We start from the raw sequence: 22542 nt of genomic DNA, 5'->3' as shown, positions 1-22542 counted from the left end.
TGGTACCTGTGCATACATACTCTTGTCAAATAGGTTTAGTATCACCTCTGTTCGGTCAAGGTCACCAAGATATTTTCCCAAAGAACCCAGTATGCTTCTTACCCTCTTCACTCTTATTTTATGGTTATAGTGTATTATGCACACAAATACACCTGTTTCGAGGTCTTTTAAATCATAAACAATGCTTCAGCACATAGGTTACAGTTTCAAAAATCCAGAATAATTTGATATGAGTGTTTCTCCTCTAACACTTGGGAAGGGGAGCTGTTTGCTAGGCAGCTGAATTACAAACCACTTATGCGGTCTTCGCTGTCAGATTTAATACATTTCATGTAATCACCCAACCACAGCATTGGATTTGAAAACTTTTAAGTTTATATATATATGTGTGTATCAACTTTTTATATGTAAGTGTGATAGGCTTATATACACAGTTATTTATTCAGTAGCCAATGTAAATATCTGTTCCAAGTGATCTCTGTCTAGTCCCGCAAGCCGCCAAAGGCAAGTTTCCCATCTTGGTAACAGGCTGACTTTGTCTGTCACTCTAATTGTAACGCTGATGTCCCTCATTGTTAAATACAACTGTCCCTTGGTATCCACAGGAGATTGCTTCCAGATTCCCCTGCAGATAACAAAATCTTCGGATGCTCAAGTCCCTTACATAAAATGGCATCGTATTTGCATATAACCTACATACAGCCTCCTGTATACTTTAAATGATTTCTAGAATACTTATAATACCTAAAACAATGAAAATAGTTGTGGGCATGCAGCAGACTTTAGTTTTGCTCTTTGGAACTTTCTAGGAATTTTTTTTGTATATTCTTCATCTGTTGGTAGAATCTGTGTTTGCTGAATCTGCAGATATAGAGGGCCAAGTGAATACTGTTTGCTAGGATTGTCTGATAGGAAAGAAGGAAGGGAGGGACGGTATTTACAGACTTGTCTTAAAACATGTTATTTCACAAATATTTATCTACCCTATATGTACAGTTTGCTACGTACATAACATTTTGTAAGAGATGATTATATAAATTGAATACCATCTATTTTTTACTCTGTGGAGAAAGTTACAGGATCCATTTCTCTTCAAAACAATATTTATTCCAATGCTAATTTGCATCCTAAATGTATTTTATCTTACTGACCTTTTCCTTGTCACTTTTCCAAGATAATCCATTTTAAGTTTTCATGCAGCTATTTCCTACTCAGAACTTTCTTATGAGTTGATGTGTCTCCGTTATCATCTCATTCAAGAACTTATCTGAAATTCAAAACCAAGTGCACATTCCAAACTCTACAGGACATAAAGATTAGGGCAACTGCTTAAGATCCCTGTATTTTCAAGCCAGCTCTCAGAAAAGGAAGAAATGATGGCCACATACTGTTAAGACTCACAACTTACTTCCGTCTTCCAAGATGCAGAGAAAACCTTTGAAAATACGATTCAGCTGTCTGTGAATGTCAGGTGTATAGTAACCGCACGTTTGAAGTCTTTCTGTGGAACTAAACTAACAAACCAGGAGAAACCCTTTGTCAGGTTGTGTGTCGCTCTTTGGGGTTCAGAAAATATGTGTCACTGATCGAGCGTGACACTTTGTGGAGGTGCTTGTGTACGAGGCCATTTTCAAGTACGCTTTCTTTGTTTCTGTCCTGTGCAGCTGAGGGGGCCTGCGGAGGGACCTTACGGGGGACGAGCGGCAGCATCTCCAGCCCCTACTTCCCTTCAGAGTACGAGAACAACGCCGACTGTACGTGGACCATCCTCGCAGAACCCGGGGACACCATTGCTTTAGTCTTCACTGACTTTCAGCTCGAAGAAGGATATGACTTCTTAGAGATCAGCGGGACAGAAGCGCCCTCCATATGGTGAGTACTGGACAAGAAATGTCCTTCCCATTTCCCACAACAGACTTGACAAAGTTGTGTTCTTTCCTTCCGCTGTTGGCTGCTAAAATGTCATCTATATCGTGACTGATTTCCAAGTTTCTAAGATGTCTTTGTGCTGGTATTTGGAGCTGTTATCTGGCCTTGGGCACTGGAATGTATCATGTCTCATCTTGGATTCTTATAAAGCAACACAGAAGATGGCAGCTAAGTGAGCTAAGCTAGTTTTGGATTTGGTCTGGAGCTGATTCAGTGTAAACAGATATTTTTAGACAGGGGAGATTTAAAAATGTCACGTCACCAACCGTTTGTCGCCTCTGCTGCAGATGTGTGATTGTGTATGTCTTTTCCTCCCTGGAGATGCTGCACCTATGAGGGTCACAGGCAAACCGTAAATACTAATCTGATACGTAGATAATGCCAGTCATCTGATGATCAGTTCTCTGGTGTGTGCGCTAGTGGCAACAGAAGAAAACCTGGTCAGATCCATTACAGTCTCTGGTGTATGGTGTTTCTTGTGTGAGAGCAGCTCTAGGTGTGTCTATAAGTACAACTGAAAAGGGAGAATTCGAAGAATAAATGGTTAAAGACTTAAGGTATACTTTAAATGATGTCGTTTGTTACGGGTTGAACTGGGTTTTTTTTGTTTTATTTTTTCAATTTCTTAGCATTTTAAAAACTGCAGCTGTTATCTATTTCAGGTCTTGAACGGTAAGGAAACTTGACAATATGTATGTTCAAATTAAGTTGGGATAGAGGAAATGTTGGCTGTTTATGCATTGGTGGAGGAGATGAAATGAATGATTCTGAATATCTCTATAGGTTTAAGTCTGTATTTCAGTACAGAGACTGAAGGATAAAAATATCAAACCTGACAAATGTCATAAACTGTTTTACGTTTTAAACCAATTAGCAACGTTGAATTTTATTTTCCAAGACTCAAAACTCAAAGCAGAGGATTCATATTTATAGTTTAAGTCATTTCCTTTCGTTAGTTTTATTGTTCTTATGTTAAATGCTACTTCAGTTAAAAGAAAAGTAACCACTGCCTCTGTGATCTTTGTTTTTCATTTCATTGATCTGAGCAATCCTTTTAGATCAGGCAAGCTTACCCTTTTGCTTATTTCACGTTATACAATTTAAAGACTCAAGGATTGGTTTATGTTATTATCTATCTACCTTTTTGTAACATCAGAGTTAGTGGAAACAGATACCAAAATGAAAGCTGAATGTCCTGGATTTTGCTCCAAGTTCTGCCCCAAACCTTCCTTGTGACCTTGGACAGATCATTTAACTGCTTGTATAAAAAGGGGCTATCCTAAATGAGCTTTTGAATTAATTCATTCAACATCTACTGAGTGCCTTTCTCTGTGTATCACTGTAGGAGATTCAGTGATGCAACACCCTCCTAGCTCTAAAGTCACCTTGTTTTGGTTTCCAGAAAATCATTGCCATGCAAAACTACATGGTGAGGGTTTCTCAGAAACTCAGGGACTCATGGTAAAGGCCTTATTTGTGAGAGATTCTAGACATGATGGGCGTCACCTGGATGGTGAGGTGTCGGGCTGGGGGAGAGGAAAAAAGTAGGCATATCGGAGGATGATTGTAGACTCCACAGTCAAGGTTGGCTTTCGCCAAACAAATGCCGTTTATGTAGGAAAGGAAACTCAGATGTCCATATCCAAGTCTGAAAGAAAAATAGGAATGCTGAACAGAGATGCCAGTCCCAGTGGCGCAGATCCTCGCAGGAGGCCTCGCGGCGCATTCCCACACCACGTGACCGCCTTGAGCAGGGAGACCTCCTTCAGTTCACTGTCTTCAGTAAGCGGTCCCCAGGAGTGAGACAATGTTACTTGACTTGGTTTTGCCTGTTTCTTCTTTTCTCATCCCCGCTGGTTTCTTTTGCGTCCTCTCCTCCCCTCTGTTTTATCTCCATCGGTCCTTTCCCCCGACACGGGTCCCCTCCAACTTCAATACCAGACTCAGAAAAATGTGCTCGGACGGGGTCTTGAATCTGCTAAAATTGCCACCTGTCGGAAATGCCAGGTGAGGCCACGGCAACCTGCGGGGCCTGATAGCAACGACTCACAATCGTGACATAGAGAATATTGTCGTGGCAGCCAGAGAAATGGCCCTGTGTCTTCCTGGTGTTTGGATTCAGACTGGAAGACGTTTTCCGGCTGTCTGAAATCTCCCCGTATTTGCCAGGATACCAAGATCAATGATCCAGCAGCAGTTGGGAAGAATTGGGTAGTTGATGGAAAAGCTGTCCGTGGGACTTTGACCCTGGGTGCCTTCTGGTCTGATAAACTGGGTTACCTGTTGGTTCATCATGATTTCTCTGTTTCGACAGCCATTATCAGACAGAGAGTTGTACTGATCATTATATTCTCCTGATGACTGAGAGGCACAAAGGGTAAGAGATGGCAAAGCTGAGGGAGCGTTGGTAGAGCTGCAGCTGGATCTGCAGGCCCCTGAACCCAAACTATGTTTCCTTTTTACTGTAAGACCGTCCCCCCAATGGAAGAACCCAGGTCTGAGCTTAATGGCCTGTCAGGAAGTTCCCTTTTCTCTGTTTCAGGACTGCACTTTGGGTCCTAAAGCCTTGGGCAGACAACCACCGTAGGGGAGATGGGCCACTTGAGAAACCATTTAGCACACACGCTGCATCAGGAAAGTCAGGGACAACAGGGACAATATCAGGGATGACACTGAGTGTTTATCACAATTATAAAGAGAAAGATCCTGACATGGCAGAGTACCCCTATTCAACAGAAGGCTCTTCAGTGGAGGCAGAAAAGGAAAAGATGGTTTTCCTAAATCAGTACTGAAACACACACGGGCACATTTACAATACAAAACAGGATCACTTGAGTTCCCTTCTCAGATTTATACAAATGCATAATAGGGCTTATCTTCAAGACTATTATTTAACCATAACTTTCAAGTGACTGCCTCTGAAATGTTTCATGGTCTAAACTGGTACATTTAAAAGATTTACCCATCCCCGAATTGCAAGAAAAATACTAAGTGGATACACCTCCTTTCAGGCACAAGGTTACACGGCAGCGGCAGTAGGACAGTGCTAACGGCTGTGAGTAGAGAGAGTGCACACACACATATGATTTTCCAATAATCTATTTTTAAAAGACGGACTATACAAGCAAGGGCACTCTGAGAAGAAGCTACTTGGGAAATTGTTAAGAACAATAATAGGATTAGCCTTATTTTCATTTCATTTGGAGTAAAATTACCAACTCAGCTATGTTTTATGTAAGGGTTGCCATGGCTACAGCAGAGGCAGTCTAAAAGCGGTGGATGATGTAAAGTCCCAAAATTATCCATGTATTAAACGTGGCCGGGGTGTCATCACTTAAGCCTAATCGACTCTGTGTACATCAGATGAGGCTGAATTTGTTTTTAACTCATCAGGTTCTAATTTTAGATAGGTTGGCCTCTTATCAGTACCCTCCTTTAAGAGAGAGCTGTCATGCCTAGTTGTCTTTGCAACGTGGTCCAGTAATTACGGTTTTTTCCTGCAGTTAAAAACCTGGTTAACAGTAAAGCTAGCCACACGTTCTTACTTTCTGAAGTGATTTGATGGGGTAGCATCTAACTCCTAATTCCGGAAGTATCAAGAAGGCAGAAAATTGATTTTATTTCAGAGTTAAGTTACTAAGGTTTCTAAATTAAGATATGATGGTTAAAGGGATGTTCCTAAGAACGTCACAGAGTCTTGACGAGAAACGAGGAAGAGAGCATTTGCTGTCTTCAAAACATGCACTCATATTTGGGAATAATTATCTACCCCATTTCATAGCAGGGAGTGTGTGTATAGGGTAGAGAAGGAAAGAAAACAAGGGCTAATAAGTGCGTTTAAAATATGCCCCAAAACTTACTTAAATGCATCAGTTTCTTAAAAACCTTCAGTGACGGAGCCATGGGCCATCGGAATAAAACCCGAAGGCCTTAGCATGTCATTCAAGGCTTTTCAGAGCTTGGCCCACCTTGCCCTCCAGTCTGGCCTTCTCCTCTGCCCGGCAAGCACCCCTCACTTTGCCCCACTGAATGCACCCCTGTCTTCACCATAGCACGTTTGTGTCTCTTGCACGCTTGTTCAGGAACCAGCCTCCACAGGGAAGGCCCACGTGGCCCAATTTAACCAACGTTAAATTGACATATGGATGGTAGAACATTCGAAGAAGTACCACCAGTGGGGCAGACAGTTATATATCTGCCTCCCTGGAAAACCTCAGGGATCATCAATGCAAGAATGCTTCTTGGCTGATTTAGATTAGAGCTGACTTCTTATAGCAATAGAAAATCTGTTACTTTATGATATTTTTTAAGGCTCAAGTTCAGTCATTCACTAACCAACATGACTCTACCCCTTTGCCTGTCTGGGTGATGCAAGATTACATATAAGAGAGCAAAAAGTCGTTTTGTAACTACACTTTATTTTGTTCCCATTAACCAGGCACAACTTCACCATTAAACCAATCTGATCAGTGACTTGCTGAAGCCAAAACAGAACTTCAAAGGAACTGGCGAAGCTGAGTGAGCTTCAAAGAACCCTTGAAGGGTCAGTTAACATCTATGATGTTTATCTAGCTTGTCACTTAATTGATAACTGACTTGGTGTATATTTCATTTCTAATGAGGACGGATTATTGAGGCACACACAGAGCAGAGACGCCCTGAAATCAGTCCTTCTGTTCACCTACCCAGGGTACAAGAAAGGAAACCCCTTCCGCTCGCTCCTCATTTTGTTAACTATTCATTTTAAAATCATTTCACAGAGAACTTGTAAAACCAGCCCAGAGAGTTGGTATATCACCCAGCCCAGCTTCCCTTAACAATCAGGTCTTCTACAGCCCTAGCGTCGTCAGCGTCGTCGTGGAAACCAAGAAATTAACACTGGTGCTGACTAACTTACAGACCTGATCTGAATTTTCCCAGCTGCCCTTTTTCTGCTCCAGAACTCAGTCCAGGGGCCTGCACGGCCCCGAATTCCGTCTCTTCCGCCACCTCCGCGGGGCGACTGTTTCCAGTTTTTCTGTTTCCGTACCCTTCACCCCCCTCACGTTAACAGTACAGTCTGGTCACACTCTTTTTGAAAGATGATAGCGTTTTTCAGGCCTGAGGAGGACGGGGCCAGAAAGCATGGCCCCGTGACCACCAACTGAAATAATTGGTTTCCTTTCTTTTATGTTTTCCGTTTTAAATTTAAATTTAATAATTACGTTGCACAAACCTATTGGAATGTTCGCACCTCAGCATTTTCTGTGGAGCGAGCATAACATAAACAAATATCGTAGGTGTGTATGTGTGTATATATATGTATACAACAGTATATGAATTTCTACTTTTCTTGAACCTCTATATACTGTGCAGAGGCCTAAGGCCATAATTAATATGATGATATTACAGCCCCTTTCCTAAACCCCTCTTGTACTCAAAATATCTTTCTCTAAAAATTTCTTTGAATAATATATTACTTTAAGAAAACCTTACACTGAATAATAATACTCAATAAGTATTGCTATGTGCCAGGCAAATGTAATCAGTTGCCACTACTTGAGATACTATTATCCCCATTTTATAGGCGAGAAAAATGAACTCAGAGAAGGTTAAATATCTTACCACACAGCTGCCAGGTGGCAGAGCAGGGACTGAAACAGAGACAGCCCCAAGCTATATTTCTTCCTTTATTTAAATATATCAAGATGATATTTCTGTACTGTTTTTAAGTCAGGAAAATACAAGTAAATACAATACTTTTATTACAATTTTTATTATTAAAAATTAAAGAAGTATGTTACACTCCAGTATTATCCCAGAATGACTGCAATTCTGTCTGGCCTCATTGAACACCAGGGGAAGCGTGAGGCCGCTTCAAGTCTAGATCTGGTCCTGTTACTCCACGGTGGAGACATCATGACCCCTTCTTTTACAGTCTTCTTTTTCTGTGTTACTAGGTATGAGGTAAGGTAATAAATCTTAACTTACTTGTCACGTATAGTTGTGAGTATAAATACAATAATGGATGTTATAAGTCTTCTGAAAGGGGGCATACCGTGAAGACATTGCCAACAGTGTACATGTTAAGGCTTCCCATCTACAACTTTGACTCATTTACATGAGAGGTGGTGGGAAAATAATGACCAGCCCCAGTCATCCCAAACCCTCCAGACTCAATAGGGAAATTTGTCTGATCACAGCCAAGTCTGTGCAACGGGGAATTTGTAACCTGGTCTGAGACATTCTTTCCCTCGCACCGTCCAGATGACACTTGCGTTACCTACGTGATTAGGTGACCCCCACCCCCACCCCGTCCACAAGGCCTACGCAAACCCCCTTTCCGTTCTCTCCCTCTCCCGTTGGCAGCCAGCTGCCTGAGGACTCTTTATCCCAACGGGCAGCGAAGGAATCACTGGAAACAGTGCAGCTGAGCCAAGCACGCAGGCTGTGTTTCAAGAAGCTTCCAGTCGGGTGTACTTCTCAAGGCGCTTATTTCCCTCCGTTTTCACCCGAAATGTACCGTCTGTAGTAGGTGCTGAAGGAAGAGTCTTTCTTGCTGGAAGTTGGCCTTGAGGAGGAAAGGAGGCTGTCCCTGATGGGCCAGGAGAAACTGCTGCCTGTTTTCAATCTCCCACGTCCTCTATCCCCAATTCACGACCAGGCAAACATATACCCCAGGTGAAGACTTCCGTGCCCTGCAATCTCCCTCCTAAGGATTGTGATGGGTTTCTTAGTAGGTACCCTGGTGCCATTTCATTGCCCAGAAGTGTCTCATTTCCATATTTCTTCACAGATGTCTGAGATACCATCAGAGTAGGTCATCTTAGATAGCTTTCATTTTGGCTGAAATCAGCATTTAGAATTTCAGATATTTACAGTTGATGAAGTTAAACTATGTTCATCAATAAATATTTTGAACATAGGAAATTTATATGATTTATTTAATGGTGGTAGCTGTGGATAAAATGTAGTATTTTACACCAGGACTACATGCAAAAAGACCAGACCAAGGGATGACGAAGAGAAAACAAAACAAAACATTCCTGGTCCCTAAAGATGGAACTGATTAGAGCGTCCCAGAGTGTGGTTCTTTACCAAGTCAGGGCAGATACCACATGTCAGAAACCTCAACTCTGCTGTGATATTTCTCCTGTCATAGGAAAGCCCAACCACTTTACCTGATGTTACTGAAGATTACATTTCCTGTAAATTATCAGTGTTACAGGCAGTGGGAAAAATTTCCCCTTTAGGAATATAAATTCAGTTCACACAATACAATATATTTGTGTTTTGTTCTTGTTTTTTTATAGTCACACCTCTCTCTTTTTGTATGTGGTCTTTTCCAGAAAGCAAAATTACACTTAAATTAACAATTTTAAATAAATTTCCCTTTTAAAAACGCACTGGGATCTTCTGGACCGGGGTTCCAACCCGTGTCCCCTGCATTGGCACGCAGATTCTTAACCCCTACGCCACCAGGGAAGTCCCCAGGTCATCATACTACTAAAAGTCTACAACTTAGTAAAAATATAGTGTGAGAACCATAGAATTTGTACCGAAGTACGTATGTATCTATTTAGAAAACTTTTTCAAGGGCGTAACATGTGCCTGAAATGGTGATATATGCTAGTCCAATGCTTCTTAAATTTATTGTGTGTAGGAATCACCCGGGATCTTCTTTCGATGCAGATTACGACTCAGGAGGTCTGAGGAAGGTACCGAGATTCTGCATTTCAACAAGTTCCTGGGTGATGTGGGTGTCGCTGGTCTGTGGACCAGGCCAAGAAGTGAGGGTCTAGAGTGTTTGTGGGTGGTGCAGAGAGTGGACAATAAGATAATTGCAATAATAACTAATTAAGTTTCAAGTATGCAATACAGTATTATTAACTCTAGTCATCGTACTGTATATTGGATCCTCAGAACTTATCTTACCACTGGACATTTGTACCCTTTGACCAAATCTCCCTGTTTCCCCTACTCTCAGCCCCTGGCAGCCACCATTCTACTATCTGGTTATATGAGTTCTACTTGGTTTTTTAATTTAGATTCTACATATAAGTAAGATCATGCAATAGTTGTCTTTCTCTGACTTATTTCACTTAGTATAATACCCTCCAGGTCCATCCATGTTGTCACAAATGGTAGGATTTCCTTCTTTATTATGGCTGAGTAATAGTCGTGTGTGTGTGTGTGTGTGTGTGTGTGTGTGTGTGTGTGTGTGTGTGTGTGTGTGTGTGTGTGTGTGTGTGTGTGTGTGTGTGTGTGTGTGTGTGTGTGTGTGTGTGTGTATCACATTTCCTTTATCCATTTGTCCATAGCTGGGTACTTAGGTTGGTTCCATATCTTGGCCATTGTGAATCATGTTGCAACAAGCACAGGAATGCAGATATCTCTTTGAGATATGGATTTCATTTCTTTTGGTCTTATACCCAGAATTAGGATTGCTGGATCATATGCTAGTTCTATTTTTAATTTTTTGAGGAGCCTCGTGTTTTCCATTGCTAAGAGCAGAGATCTTAAGAGTTCTCACCACAAAACAAAACAAAACAAAACAAAACCTGTGTACCATGATGGATATGTTAATTACCTTGATTTCAGTAAAGGCTGTAGTTTTTAGTGTATATGTGTATCAAAGCATCATATTGTACATGTTAACCCTATACAGTTTTGACAATCATACCTCAATAGGTGGAGGTAAAAGTATTATTACTAATAATCATTTCAAGTTTTCTTGAAAAGTGAAAACTTTTTAGTAGTTATATTTCAGAGTATGATAACATAAGCTCTCTGGTCTTTGTTGAAATATATCTTACAATTTTGTAATGGGCTGCTGGTGCAAAATGGGGCAGATTCAGAAAGATTGGGTTCAGCATTTAGTTTCCAATTTGGGCTTCACATCAGAACTGCCTGGGTGCCACTCCTCAGAGATTCCAGTTTAATTAGCTGAACCAGCTCAGCTGTGGCGCTGACTGCTGGGACTGAGAGAGAGGGTTAGAAGAGAAAGAAACACAGTATTTCAGTGGCTTCCAAATATTTTCAGCAGTATTAGCATGTTTCCAGTCTATTAATAGTTGTACATTGAAAATAAAATTGTTTTGAACTCTTTTGGAGGACATTGGGCTAAAAAGTTAAACAGGTCCCTTTGCCAAAGATTCTCAGTCTTTTAATACCTTACTGGGCAACGTGGCTCAGAGGTCAGTTAGAGGAGGTTGCAATTCACCAAACATATGTGACTATGAAGCGCTCATCTTTGGTGGGATATAGATTAAAACCTGGGACTGTGGGCTCAGGAAAGGCTGTGCTTTTCTTGATATATTACAGGTACTGTCCTGATCTGAGCCCTGGCAACATTTACATTCCATTTTGCACTTGAAGCTGATAGTGACTTTATTCCAACTTGCTGTTTCTTCTAGCCATGGCTTCAATCCCTTTTCTCCATCTGCAGAATCTTCTGTTCTGCTGTGTCAGCGAAGTCCATAGTTATTCAGCTCAGATTGGTGAAAGAGAGTTGGCCTTGGAGTGAGAGAGATTATGGGTTAAGATTTGTGTTTTTCCTCTCTGTAGCTGGGTAATTTGGATTAGTTATTCAAACTCCCAGAGTTTTTGTTTCCCGACTGTAAAATGAGGTTAATGATACTTGTCTTGCTGGGTGAAGATTAAAATATAGGTCAGAAACCTATCACTGTCTGTGGTACAGAGACGCTCAGTAAACTATCCATCCTAATTATCGAGCTGTGTATGAAACATGACAAATGAGCAATCAGAGAGAGATTGCTCATAAATAAAAGAGAGCGAAGTTTGAAGAAAGAGAAATTATTACCCAGTGAGGTCATCAAAGAACATTTCACAGAAAAGTTGGGATTTGACACAGACCCAGGGAACAGAAAGGGTCTGGGCACAAAATTTGTGGGGCTATTTTAGACACAGGATGTGCAAAATGAAAAGTACAGATATGGCAAAGCACAGGAGATAGTCGATGATATGAGCGAAAGCAATCCATTTTTTCCACAGAACGATAAGAAATAACTTAAAATATTTGATGGCAAGCCCTATTTTTTCTTTTTTTTAAAAATTTTTATCGGAGTATAGTTGCTTTACAATGTTGTGTTAGTTTCCACTGTACAGCAAAGTGAGTCAGCTATACGTATACATATATCCCCTCCTTTTTGGATTTCCTTCCCATTTAGGTCACCACAGAGCACTGAGTAGATTCCCCTGTGCTATACAGTAGGTTCACATTAGTTATCTATTTTATACATAGTATCAATAGTGTATATATGTCAATCCCAATATCCCAATTCATCCCAGCCCCCTTCCCCCTTGGTATCCATATGTGAGAGGGTGTGGAGAAAAGGGAACCCTCTTGCAGTGTTGGTGGGAATGTAAATTGATACAGCCACTATGGAGAACAGTATGGAGATTCCTTAAAAAAGCCAAAAATAGAACTACCATATGACCCAGCAATCCCACTACTGGGCATATACCCAGAGAAAACCATAATTCAAAAGGACACATGCACCCCAGTGTTCATTGCAGCACTATTTACAATAGTCAGGTCATGGAAGCAATCTAAATGTCCATCAGCAGAGGAATGGATAAAGAAGATGTGGTACATATATACAATGGAATATTTCTCAGCCATAAAAAAGAACAAAGTTGGGTCATTTGTAGAGGCGTGGATGGACCTAGAGACTGTCATACAGAGTGAAGTATGTCAGAAAGAGAAAAGCAAATATTGTATATTAATGCATATATGTGGAATCTAGAAAAATGGTATGGATTATCTTATCTGCAAAGCCCTATTGTTTCTTGATTAAATGTTTATTGTATTCCTAATATCTGCTAATATAAGAAAAACACTGCTTCAGGAAAATAAAGGTGATTTTGATGTATTAGATTGGGAAAAGAAGAAATGAGAGATATTAAACAATTACAAATTTCTGTGAGCAGGACACATAGAATTTATAAGACTGTATGATCACAGGGGTAGAAAGAGAAAGGAAAATAATGGAGCTATTGAAAGCCAGAAAAGTCTGGCAGTGGACTTTGCAAATGGCAATGCAGAGATATTCCAACTTTCCACTTAAGCTTGAAACTTACTAAAAAGTCTACAAATCACAAATGCTGGAGAGGGTGTGGAAAAAAGGGAACCCTCCTACACTGTTCAGTGGGAATGTAAATTGGTGCAGCCACTATGGAAAAGAGTATGGACATTCCTTAAAAAACTAAAAATAGAGTTAACATATGATCCTGCAGTCCCACCCCTGGGCATACATCTGGAGAAAACTCTAATTCAAAAAGACACATGAACCCCAATATTCATAGCAGCACTATTTACAGTAGCCAGACATGGAAACAACCTAAATGACCGTCGACAGATGAATGGATAAAGAAGATATGGTCCATGTTTATACACAATGGAATACTACTCAGCCATAAAAAAGAATGAAATAATGCCACCTGCAGCAACATGGATGGACCTAGAGATTATCATACTAAGTGAAGTAAGTCAGAGAAAGACAAATACCGTATGGTATCACTTATATGTGGAATCTAAAATATGATACAAATGAACTTATTTACAAAACAGAAACAGACTCACAGACATAGAAAACAAACTTATGATTGCCAGAGGGAAAAGGGGGTGGGAAGGGATAAATTGGGAGTTTGCGATGAGAAGATACAAACTACCATATATAAAATAGATAAGCAACAAAATCCTGCTGTATAGCACAGGGAACTATAGTCAGTATCCTATAATAAAGCATAATGGACAAGATATAGAAAGAATGTCTATATGTATATATACATTCTTTTTTATATTTTATATATGTGTACATCTCTGAATCACGTTGCTGTACACCAGAAACTAACGCAACATTGTAAATCAACTATACATCAGATCAGAAATTCAAATGTCCAGGACTCATGGCTGGGAAGTTCGGGGGTGTCGGGCTGTGTTCAGGAGTCTCCATTTTAATCAGTGCTCTAGAAGAGTTTCAAGGAACTCAACTTTTAGAAATGTGGGGATGACTTACGAAGAAACCCTGACGCTCTCAGCTAGAACAAGGGAAGTTTCAGGGGCCTTTCCAACTCGCCTCTTCCTCTTGCTGTTGCAGAGTACCAGGATTGTTCAAAATGGAAATGCTTTTGGAAGATCTTCTAAGGCAGCTGGTCCAGAATGAGCTGAGGGATCCAGCTCATTTCAGCTTGTAGCTCCCAGCTGTGTGATCCTGAATTTTAGAGGGGGCTCTTGGTAGAAGGAAATAGGAAAGGAATCAGAAGTTCAAGAGACAGCGAAGAGCCCCGGAGGAGCATCTGACTTAAATATAAGCAGGGAAACTTTTAGGCTAGAGTGAGTAAAGAAGAAAAATCTTGTAGCTTATGCAAAATGGTTTGAGATGTTCCGAGGAGGAAAGCATGACGAATTGGAAAAGAAAAAGGATCTGGGGGCCAGACAGATGCAGGGAAAGATCTCAGCATTGAGGAAGTAATTCTCAGAGGCTGAGGTGAGATTTCTACTGTCTCCCTTGCAGAGCTTTTGTGTGTCTACGGATTAGTGTTGTGAAGAGGTTCAAGTACTAGGAGGCCACCACTCCATACAGGGAAACTGTCGGTATTCAGAGGGAGAGCAAGCAAGTAAATGACGTGCACATTTTCTTTAGCTGTTAAACCATTTGCAGTGGGTAGTTTTTAAGCAGCAGTGCCATTCAAAAATGTGTGTGTGTGTGTGTATACATGTGTGTTAGACCAGGCAAGAAGGTATGCATATATTTACTTTCTATTAAAAAGGAAAAGAAAAAACAGTGTAACATGTAACCCTAATGAATGGAAACAGATATGCCTGCAAGAAAAATCACTTATTCTCAGCAAATGTGCCCTGTACGCGCTGGGGGAATATCCTAAGCATAAAACAGGAATTTCATGTATAACCCATTGGTGCTTCTTTGGTACTTTATAATTTACCACCAGCTGTGGGAAGGGACAGGGAGGTTCCTTTGACATCCATCCCTCCTGACCGTGAAATCTGGAGGCGTCCAGGATCTATGGTGTGATCTTTCATGACAAGTCACACCTGAGTAACATAAAAGCTATGCTGTTTCGAAAGCTAAGAACATGAACACAGTAAGAAAAATGCAGTCAGAGCAACCACGCGAGGTCAGTTATTATTTCTAAATCTGGATAATCCACCTCTTGCCCATCATCACCAGATTCTAATTTGTGTTATTTTTGCAGAGTTAACCATGAATTAAACTAAAACCCGAAATCAAGTACTGATTTTCTAAACATTGATTCAAGTTTTCTCTTTCTCTCTTGCTTTCTTTTTTGTGTACGCCGTCTAACACACAGGGACGAACATTTGTATATGTGGGGGCACATGCTATAAATGCTGAGCCCAGAACCAAGAAAATACATTGGTTTTTTGGGAAAGAAAATTGGCAGCCTGTTCAAATCAAGCTCTAGTTATATTTTTCTTCTCTTTAACTAAAAAAAAAAAAACCAAAGTATTCTACTTGGCTATAGCAATTTTTTTTTCTTAATGTACCTACTTGAAAAATCATAATATTGTATTTAAGGGTGCTAGGATTCAAAAAACTATAGTCATTATTTAATGCCATATTCCATTATAGGAACATATATTAACGTGTCTCTGTCTAGCTTTATCATCTTATAACCAAAGGTATTAACCGATTGAAATTAGATATTCCAAATTGGAAAACAACTACTCAGTCAGCAGGCCTGGAATCCCAGCCCCACCATTTATCAAGCTTTGTCTTCCTGGGCTGATCGCTCCCCTCTCTAAGGCCCGTTTCTTTACCTGCGAAGTGGAATTTCCCAGGTGGTTGTGGGGATAGAGGACGGAGGATGCTCAGGGCTCGGCTCAGCCCTTGGCCCTGGGAGTGCTGTGGTCATGATGGTCACTGTCACTGTTGCTGTCAGAGCATCTTCCCGCTGCTCCTTCCTCTTTCCTTCTTTCTCCATTTTCCTACCATCGGCTTCTCCCAGATGGGAGGCGGAACATCTTCCTCCAGGTGTGCATGATTCCCTCTGCTCTCCATCCTCTGAGGCATCGCAGTATGGTGCACTGGCATCTGGCCTCTCTGACAGCACCTTGCCCCGCAGACTTTAATAGGATCTTTTAAAAAAGTAGTGCTTCGGGCTTCCCTGGTGGCGCAGTGGTTGAGAGTCCGCCTGCCGATGTAGGGGACGCGGGTTCGTGCCCCGGTCCGGGAAGATCCCACATGCCGCGGAGCGGCTGGGCCCGTGAGCCATGGCCGCTGAGCCTGCGCATCCGGAGCCTGTGCTCCACAACGGGAGAGGCCACAACAGTGAGAGGCCCGCGTACTGCAAAAAATAAAAAAAAATAAAGCAAATTTAACAGCCATGTCTCCTGCTCTCTCTCTCCCTTTAGCCTTCGTAGCCATCCTCAACTTTTCATCAATATTTCTCTCGCACCTTGTAGTAGCAATCAAAATCAAATAATACTTGCCTGGCACCCCTGACACAATATTCAGAACACGTTAGAAGATATTGCAGTCTGCTCCAAGAGAAGATGTCCTACATTTCCTGACCTAAAACACAATATCAGTTACTGAGATTTTGCGGTACCTGTGTCTGTGTGTGATTCACCCCGACCGGAGTTATAAACTCTGATGAGGGACAAGGGTACCGTATTTAAATGGGTAAAGTAGAGCCGTGTGATGTTGCTCTGTGTTGCCCACGTACTGCTGTGTACATCTGGAAAGACATCATGTGGCCCAGGTGTTACACAATATTATTTTTCTTCTTCTCATCTTCTAATTGCTGTAAAGCCCACGCTTCTAGGAGACAGTTTAAAAGTAGTGGAACCTGTGGTTTGCAATCAAATGCATATTATGACGCTAATTCCCCATCCACTCACCGTTCCCTTATTGTGTTCCTTTCATTACAGCTAATGGGAGCATTGGGAAGGTGATCAAGAGTAGACTAGACCTCAGTAAATAAAGGATGTCCCCAAAAAGGGAAGCTGCTTTCCCTTAAAGGCATCAGTACTGTAACACACTCATGTTATATACTGGGGATACATCTTTTATACCAATATCAGAGCGTTTAATTAGTGGTAATTAGAGCCCAGCTGGGCAAGAGCCATTTCGATACCACTGCGAAGAGGGTGAGCAAGGAGACAGTACTTTTCATTCAAATAATTACTTTCCCACAAATATGCCTAATTCTGTTCATTAGCCCCTAGGAGGATCTATGTTTTTCAAACCCTTTACCAAATTGCGTTGCTGCATTGCTGAGCGTATTGAAATATTTACAAATATGGACACATTCTTGACTTTCTGGCCATAATGTCTTTATTGGTAGGTGGATTCCGAGAGTACAAATAGAATACCCGTTGAATAAATCTATGAATTATAAACATTTTATAAATGAGAGGTAAAAAAGACTGAAGTAAAGAAAGAAGTGTGCAAACAGTTGGTGTTTTGGGGCATGTGAGGTTATGGGGCAGCTGAAGTTTTCCATGTTCAGTGATTACCAACTTACCCCAGCCCCCGGGGGTCCCAGGGTACAGGATTTGTCCCACTGATAATCACAGTTTTGCTGGAGATGAACTGTTTCTTCACTAGAGAGGAGGCTTTTCTTGAGGGCAGATCTTGCCGTTCCTTTTGTTATTCCCATAGGGGGTTCTCAGTACGCAGTGGTTTGATGACAGATGTGGCTGATATAAAAATTCAAATTTACAGCCACCTCATTCAGCACTTGTTCAAGTACTATGTGTTTTCTGGGGAAGCTACTGTATAAGGTGAACAAAAGAGGCAGACGTCCGCGCAAGCTCTGGGTGCCATTATGAGGGTGAAATGGATCCAGAGATCCGTTACCATTCTTTTGTTTATTGAATTTATCCATAACCCGTGTTTACAAATTACTTGCATTGCCTTGTTTGAGCAAAACACAGAATAATAATATGAAATAGAAAAGGAAAGCCAGGAGGAGTGAATTAATTAACTATAAATGGAGATGAATAGAATGGTAGAGACCAAAATTAATATTTAATTTTTAATTTCCAGGCATCTGTGGCAAAAAGAGGAAGTTGGTAATTTACCATACTCTCATTAGCAGCAAAGGGAAGTTTCCAAATTTCTCTCAATTTTTTAGCATGAAATTTGAAAATAAAATTTAACCTGGGACTTTATGCCTGGGTCCCAGAAGAGTAAAAATATTTGATGTTCTGAACAGGAGAATGTGAAATTCAATAGCAGATTACCTGTGAGTGTCCATCAAAGTAATTTTTTTTAAGTCAAGTGCGTGATACCCAAAACAATTCAGAGAAGAAGAAACACACACACACACACACACACACACACACACACACACACACACACACACACACACACACACACACACACACACACACACACACACACACACACACACACACACCCCTTTATACATTTCTTGCTTCAGCAAGATTTATTTTCATTTTCTATTTTAGGTTGCTGTGCTGGGTACATATGGCAGACAGGCTGTCCAGAAAGGAATGAGGCATAATTTATCTTCAGGGAACCCATGATCTAGTTGGATCATCTTGTAGGAATTACTTACTATAATAGGTAGAATGTGATAAGTAATCATAAGAAATGTAATGAATATTAACTGTAATCTCAGAGGATTTAATAGATCATTTCAGTTTGAGAGCTCAGAATAAGTTTACTTGTGGAAGTTTCATCTTAGGATTTTGTAACATAGAAAATAGGGTGAAAACAACAAAACAAGTGGGAAAAAAGCAGACACAAAGATGACTGCAATCCCCTATAAGCCACTCTCAGTAGACCTACGAACACACACACCCTCACACCCTCAAATACATATTTCCTGATTCATTCATTGACCTTTAGTCTGGGTGATATGTAAAATACTGGCCAATTAATATAATTACCTTGCTATTAACTAAAATAGCAAGAAATGTGAAATTTTCATTTTGATATTGCAGAACATAATCTGTATTTAAGAGCTCTGTTTAAACCCGAGAGTGGCAGGAAGTGCCCATATAGATCATGAGCAACTGTTCACAGTAGATACAATAGTTTCTATCAACTGCTCTCCTCCTCTTTGAGAAATAAATCTCTTGACTAAGACGATCATATATTTAAACACTTTGGAAACTAAACGTGCTTTTATGTGTCACTTTCCTTGGAGGATATGCATTTAATTATTTGCCCTGATCTCTTATGGGACACATTCCGTTTTTCAGTAAGCTTTATCTTTTGGTGTAAAATCAATAGAGAGTCTATAAAGTGGGTAATGAAGCCCCATCAATTAATAAAACTTTCATATTTATTGTGTAAGTATGACTGGGAACAAAACCCATGTACTTGCCAGTTGTTCTTTCCTAAAATATTATTTGTTTGTTTATTTTTAATTGAAGTACAGTTGATTTACAATGTTGCATTAGTTTCAGGTGTACAGCAAAGTGATTCAGTTATACATACACATATATATTTTTTCAGATTCTTTTCCCTTAAAGGCTATTACAAAATATTCAGTATAGTTCCCTGTGCTACAGAGTAGGTCCTCAGTGGTTATATATTTTATATATGGCAGTGTGTATATGTTAATCCCAAATTCCTAATTTATTCTTCCCCACTTACCCTTTGGTAACCACAAGTTTGTTTTCTATGTCTGTGAGTCTATTTATGTTTTGGAAATAAGTTCATTTGAACCTTTTTTTTTTCAGATTCCACATATAAGCAATATCATATGATATTTGTCTTTCTCTGTCTGGCTTATTTCACTTAGTATGATAATCTCTAGGTCCATCCATATTGCTGCAAATTGCATTATTTCATTCTTTTTTATGGGTGAGTAATATTCCATTGTATAAATATACCACATCTTCTTTATCCATTCATCTGTTGATGGACATTTAGGTTGCTTCCATGTCTTGGCTACTGTAAATAGTGCTGCTATGAACATAGGGTTGCATGTATCCTTTCAAATTATGGTTTGATGATCCTGCAGTCCCACTCCTGGGCATGTATCTGGAGAAATCCTAGTAATATTTGGCTTTGACATAAATCTAGACTCTAAAAGTAAAAGTATTTTTAAACAATAGTATAAAAAGAAAGTTTTCTTAACATAGTGAAACAAGTAAGGACTTTGAGGTCAAACAAGTCCCTGTTCAACCATTTAGGTAAGTGGTTAACGTAGCTCAAATTAATTCTGTTTTCTTCTCTATCTGGAGAGACCATCTACCTAGACCAAGATCGTTGATTAATTCATTCCATTTGAGTTTTTACATACCTTTTCTAGGCTGTGAGCAATGCCCTTGCCTTCATAGAGTCTGTAATCTACAAACATATGAAAAAGCAAATACCTAGAAATTATGAGAAAAGCCACGAATGAAGTGAAGTGGAAAAGGATAGTAGTAAAGACAATAGTCTGGGTAAGACAGTGTTCCAAGTAGCAGGGAAAGCGTGAGATTTTGGGAGACACAAATGAAACAGGAAAGAATTAAAAGGAGATCCATTCAGGTGAGTTGCACCAGTGCTTGGAAGCAATTAGTCCAAATTTTCCAGACAAACAAAAGCTGAAGGAGTTCATCACACTAGACTGGCCCTACCAGAAAGGTTATAGGAGGTCTTCAAGAAGAAACAGAAGGATGCTGTGAGTAAAAGGAAAACACGCAAAAGTATAAAACTCACTGTGAAAGTCAATTATACCTCAGTGAAGCTGAGAAAAAGAAAGGAAGGCAATTGAAGTAAAAATCCTGCCTGTATATCCCCCTCTAATCTGGAGAAAGAAGATAAGCTGTTACATTTTAAGATCAGAAATAAATGTTTCACTTGTTGAATAGTTTAGAATATCGGTTCTGGGTGGTGAACACATCAGATGCAGGTCCCGGTGTTAACTCTGCTAATTGTTAGCTTTGTAACCAGGGTCGATGGACCGAACATCTCCCACTCACACAAGAGTACTCACCTGCACTGGACACTTATTGCCGTAGAAGCCCAGCCTCCAGTCTTTTTTGGGCTCCGAATTCTCCCTACATATGAGGGTTTGCAGTGACTGGCCTCCAACACTAAATATGCAGTCTGACCATATTGAATGGTCCAAGGGTTTGCACATGACCCCGAAAAAAAATTCACAAGGGTACAGTTAAGTGATCCAAGAATTGAAATAAACAAACCACACAAAATAGAGTGTAAATACATCTTTCTCTCCTCCTCTCTCTCTCTCCATATTGTATATCTATGTATTAATATATAAACTTGTTATAAATAAACTTATATAAACCTAAGTTTATATGTGATAATTTTATTTCATAGTATGTAATATATAATGACTTCACTAATTAACCACATATTTCAATGAAAACAAAAGTAAAGGTAAAATATTTGCCCAATTAGCTTTTTTTAATAATTTATTACAGATTTTGGAATATTTACGATGGTAAATTATTTATTTGTTTATTTTTGGCTGTGTTGGGTCTTCGTTGCTGCACACGGGCTTTCTCTAGTTGCGGTGAACGGGGGCTACTCTTTGTTGCGGTGCGTGGGCTTCTCCTTGCAGTGGCTTCTCTTGCTGCGGAGCACAGGCTCTAGGCACGCGCGCTTCAGTAGTTGTGGCTCATGGGCTCTAGAGCGCAGGCTCAGTAGTTGTGACGCATGGACTTAGTTGCTCTGCGGCATGTGGGATCTTCCCGGACCAGGGCTCAAACCCGTGTCCCCTGCATTGGCCGGTGGATTCTTAACCACTGCACCACAGGGAAGTCCCTTAATTAGATTTTTATAAGACTATTAAAGGCTCAAAAATATGATGACATAAACAATCCCCTATTCTAGGAGTTAATTTTTTCTATTTAGAGAGGAGTTTGGCAAGAACGTGAAATATGTGTATACCATTTTATCCTAAATAGTAGTCCTAGAAATTATCCAAAGAAAGTAATCCAAAACACTGACACACAATTTATGGGCAAAAATATTCATTGTTATCTTACAATGACAAAAAGTATGCAGTGTGAATATGTAGGGTATAGGAAATCTGTTTGTATAGAGATTAGAGATTTGGATGTCTTAGGAAGAGCTTCAACGGCATGAAAGCAGATATAATGCGTCAAACCCTTCTGCCAGAGAAGGTGTTTCCTGAGACATTTTCATCATCTTTAAGACAACACTAAGAGTAGGGACTCATCAGGTTCTTGTGGAGAGTAAAGGAGTTGATAGAAGATCTTGCAGCAGTAGACTTTCAAGGACGTGTTGACCACAGTTGATGAAGGCGGTCACGGTGGTAGTGAAAGTACATTGTAGTGATGTCATTATTGCTTATGCAAATCCTGTCTTGATTTACTTGCCCTTAATGGATAATACTGATAAGATCAGTAGGAGCTTTTAGTAGTATAATTTGACTTTATTCAACAAATATGTATTAACTTTTCATGTGCTAGTCGCTTTTCTAGACCTTAGAAACAGATGCATTAATAAATGAAAGGGTAGAAAACCTTGCCCTGATGTGTTTCATGCTAATAAATAATATACAACTTGAAAGTAACTTAAGCATCTTTACCAGCCTGGTAATATTTACTTTTCTGGTTTAGTAATTAAAGAAGCATTGACCATATGAGAAAACTTCATGAATTTACCCTGACAG

At 40.1% G+C, this 22542-nt stretch overlaps 1 protein-coding gene across 1 annotated transcript in view; it reads left to right on the top strand.

Annotated features, from left to right (window-relative positions):
• Positions 1-22542, top strand: part of CSMD1 (CUB and Sushi multiple domains 1) — a 1400820-nt gene that overhangs the window by 558674 nt on the left and 819604 nt on the right. The window contains exon 5 of the mRNA XM_060136411.1: positions 1665-1872. Within this exon, the coding sequence (XP_059992394.1) occupies positions 1665-1872 (208 nt within the window). The remainder of the gene's footprint in view (positions 1-1664; positions 1873-22542) is intronic.

Source organism: Lagenorhynchus albirostris, chromosome 21 (assembly GCF_949774975.1).
Source record: "Lagenorhynchus albirostris chromosome 21, mLagAlb1.1, whole genome shotgun sequence".
NCBI lineage: Eukaryota > Metazoa > Chordata > Mammalia > Artiodactyla > Delphinidae > Lagenorhynchus > Lagenorhynchus albirostris.
The sequence above is the reverse complement of the archived record's forward strand: the minus strand, read 5'-3'. Positions and strand labels throughout refer to the sequence as shown.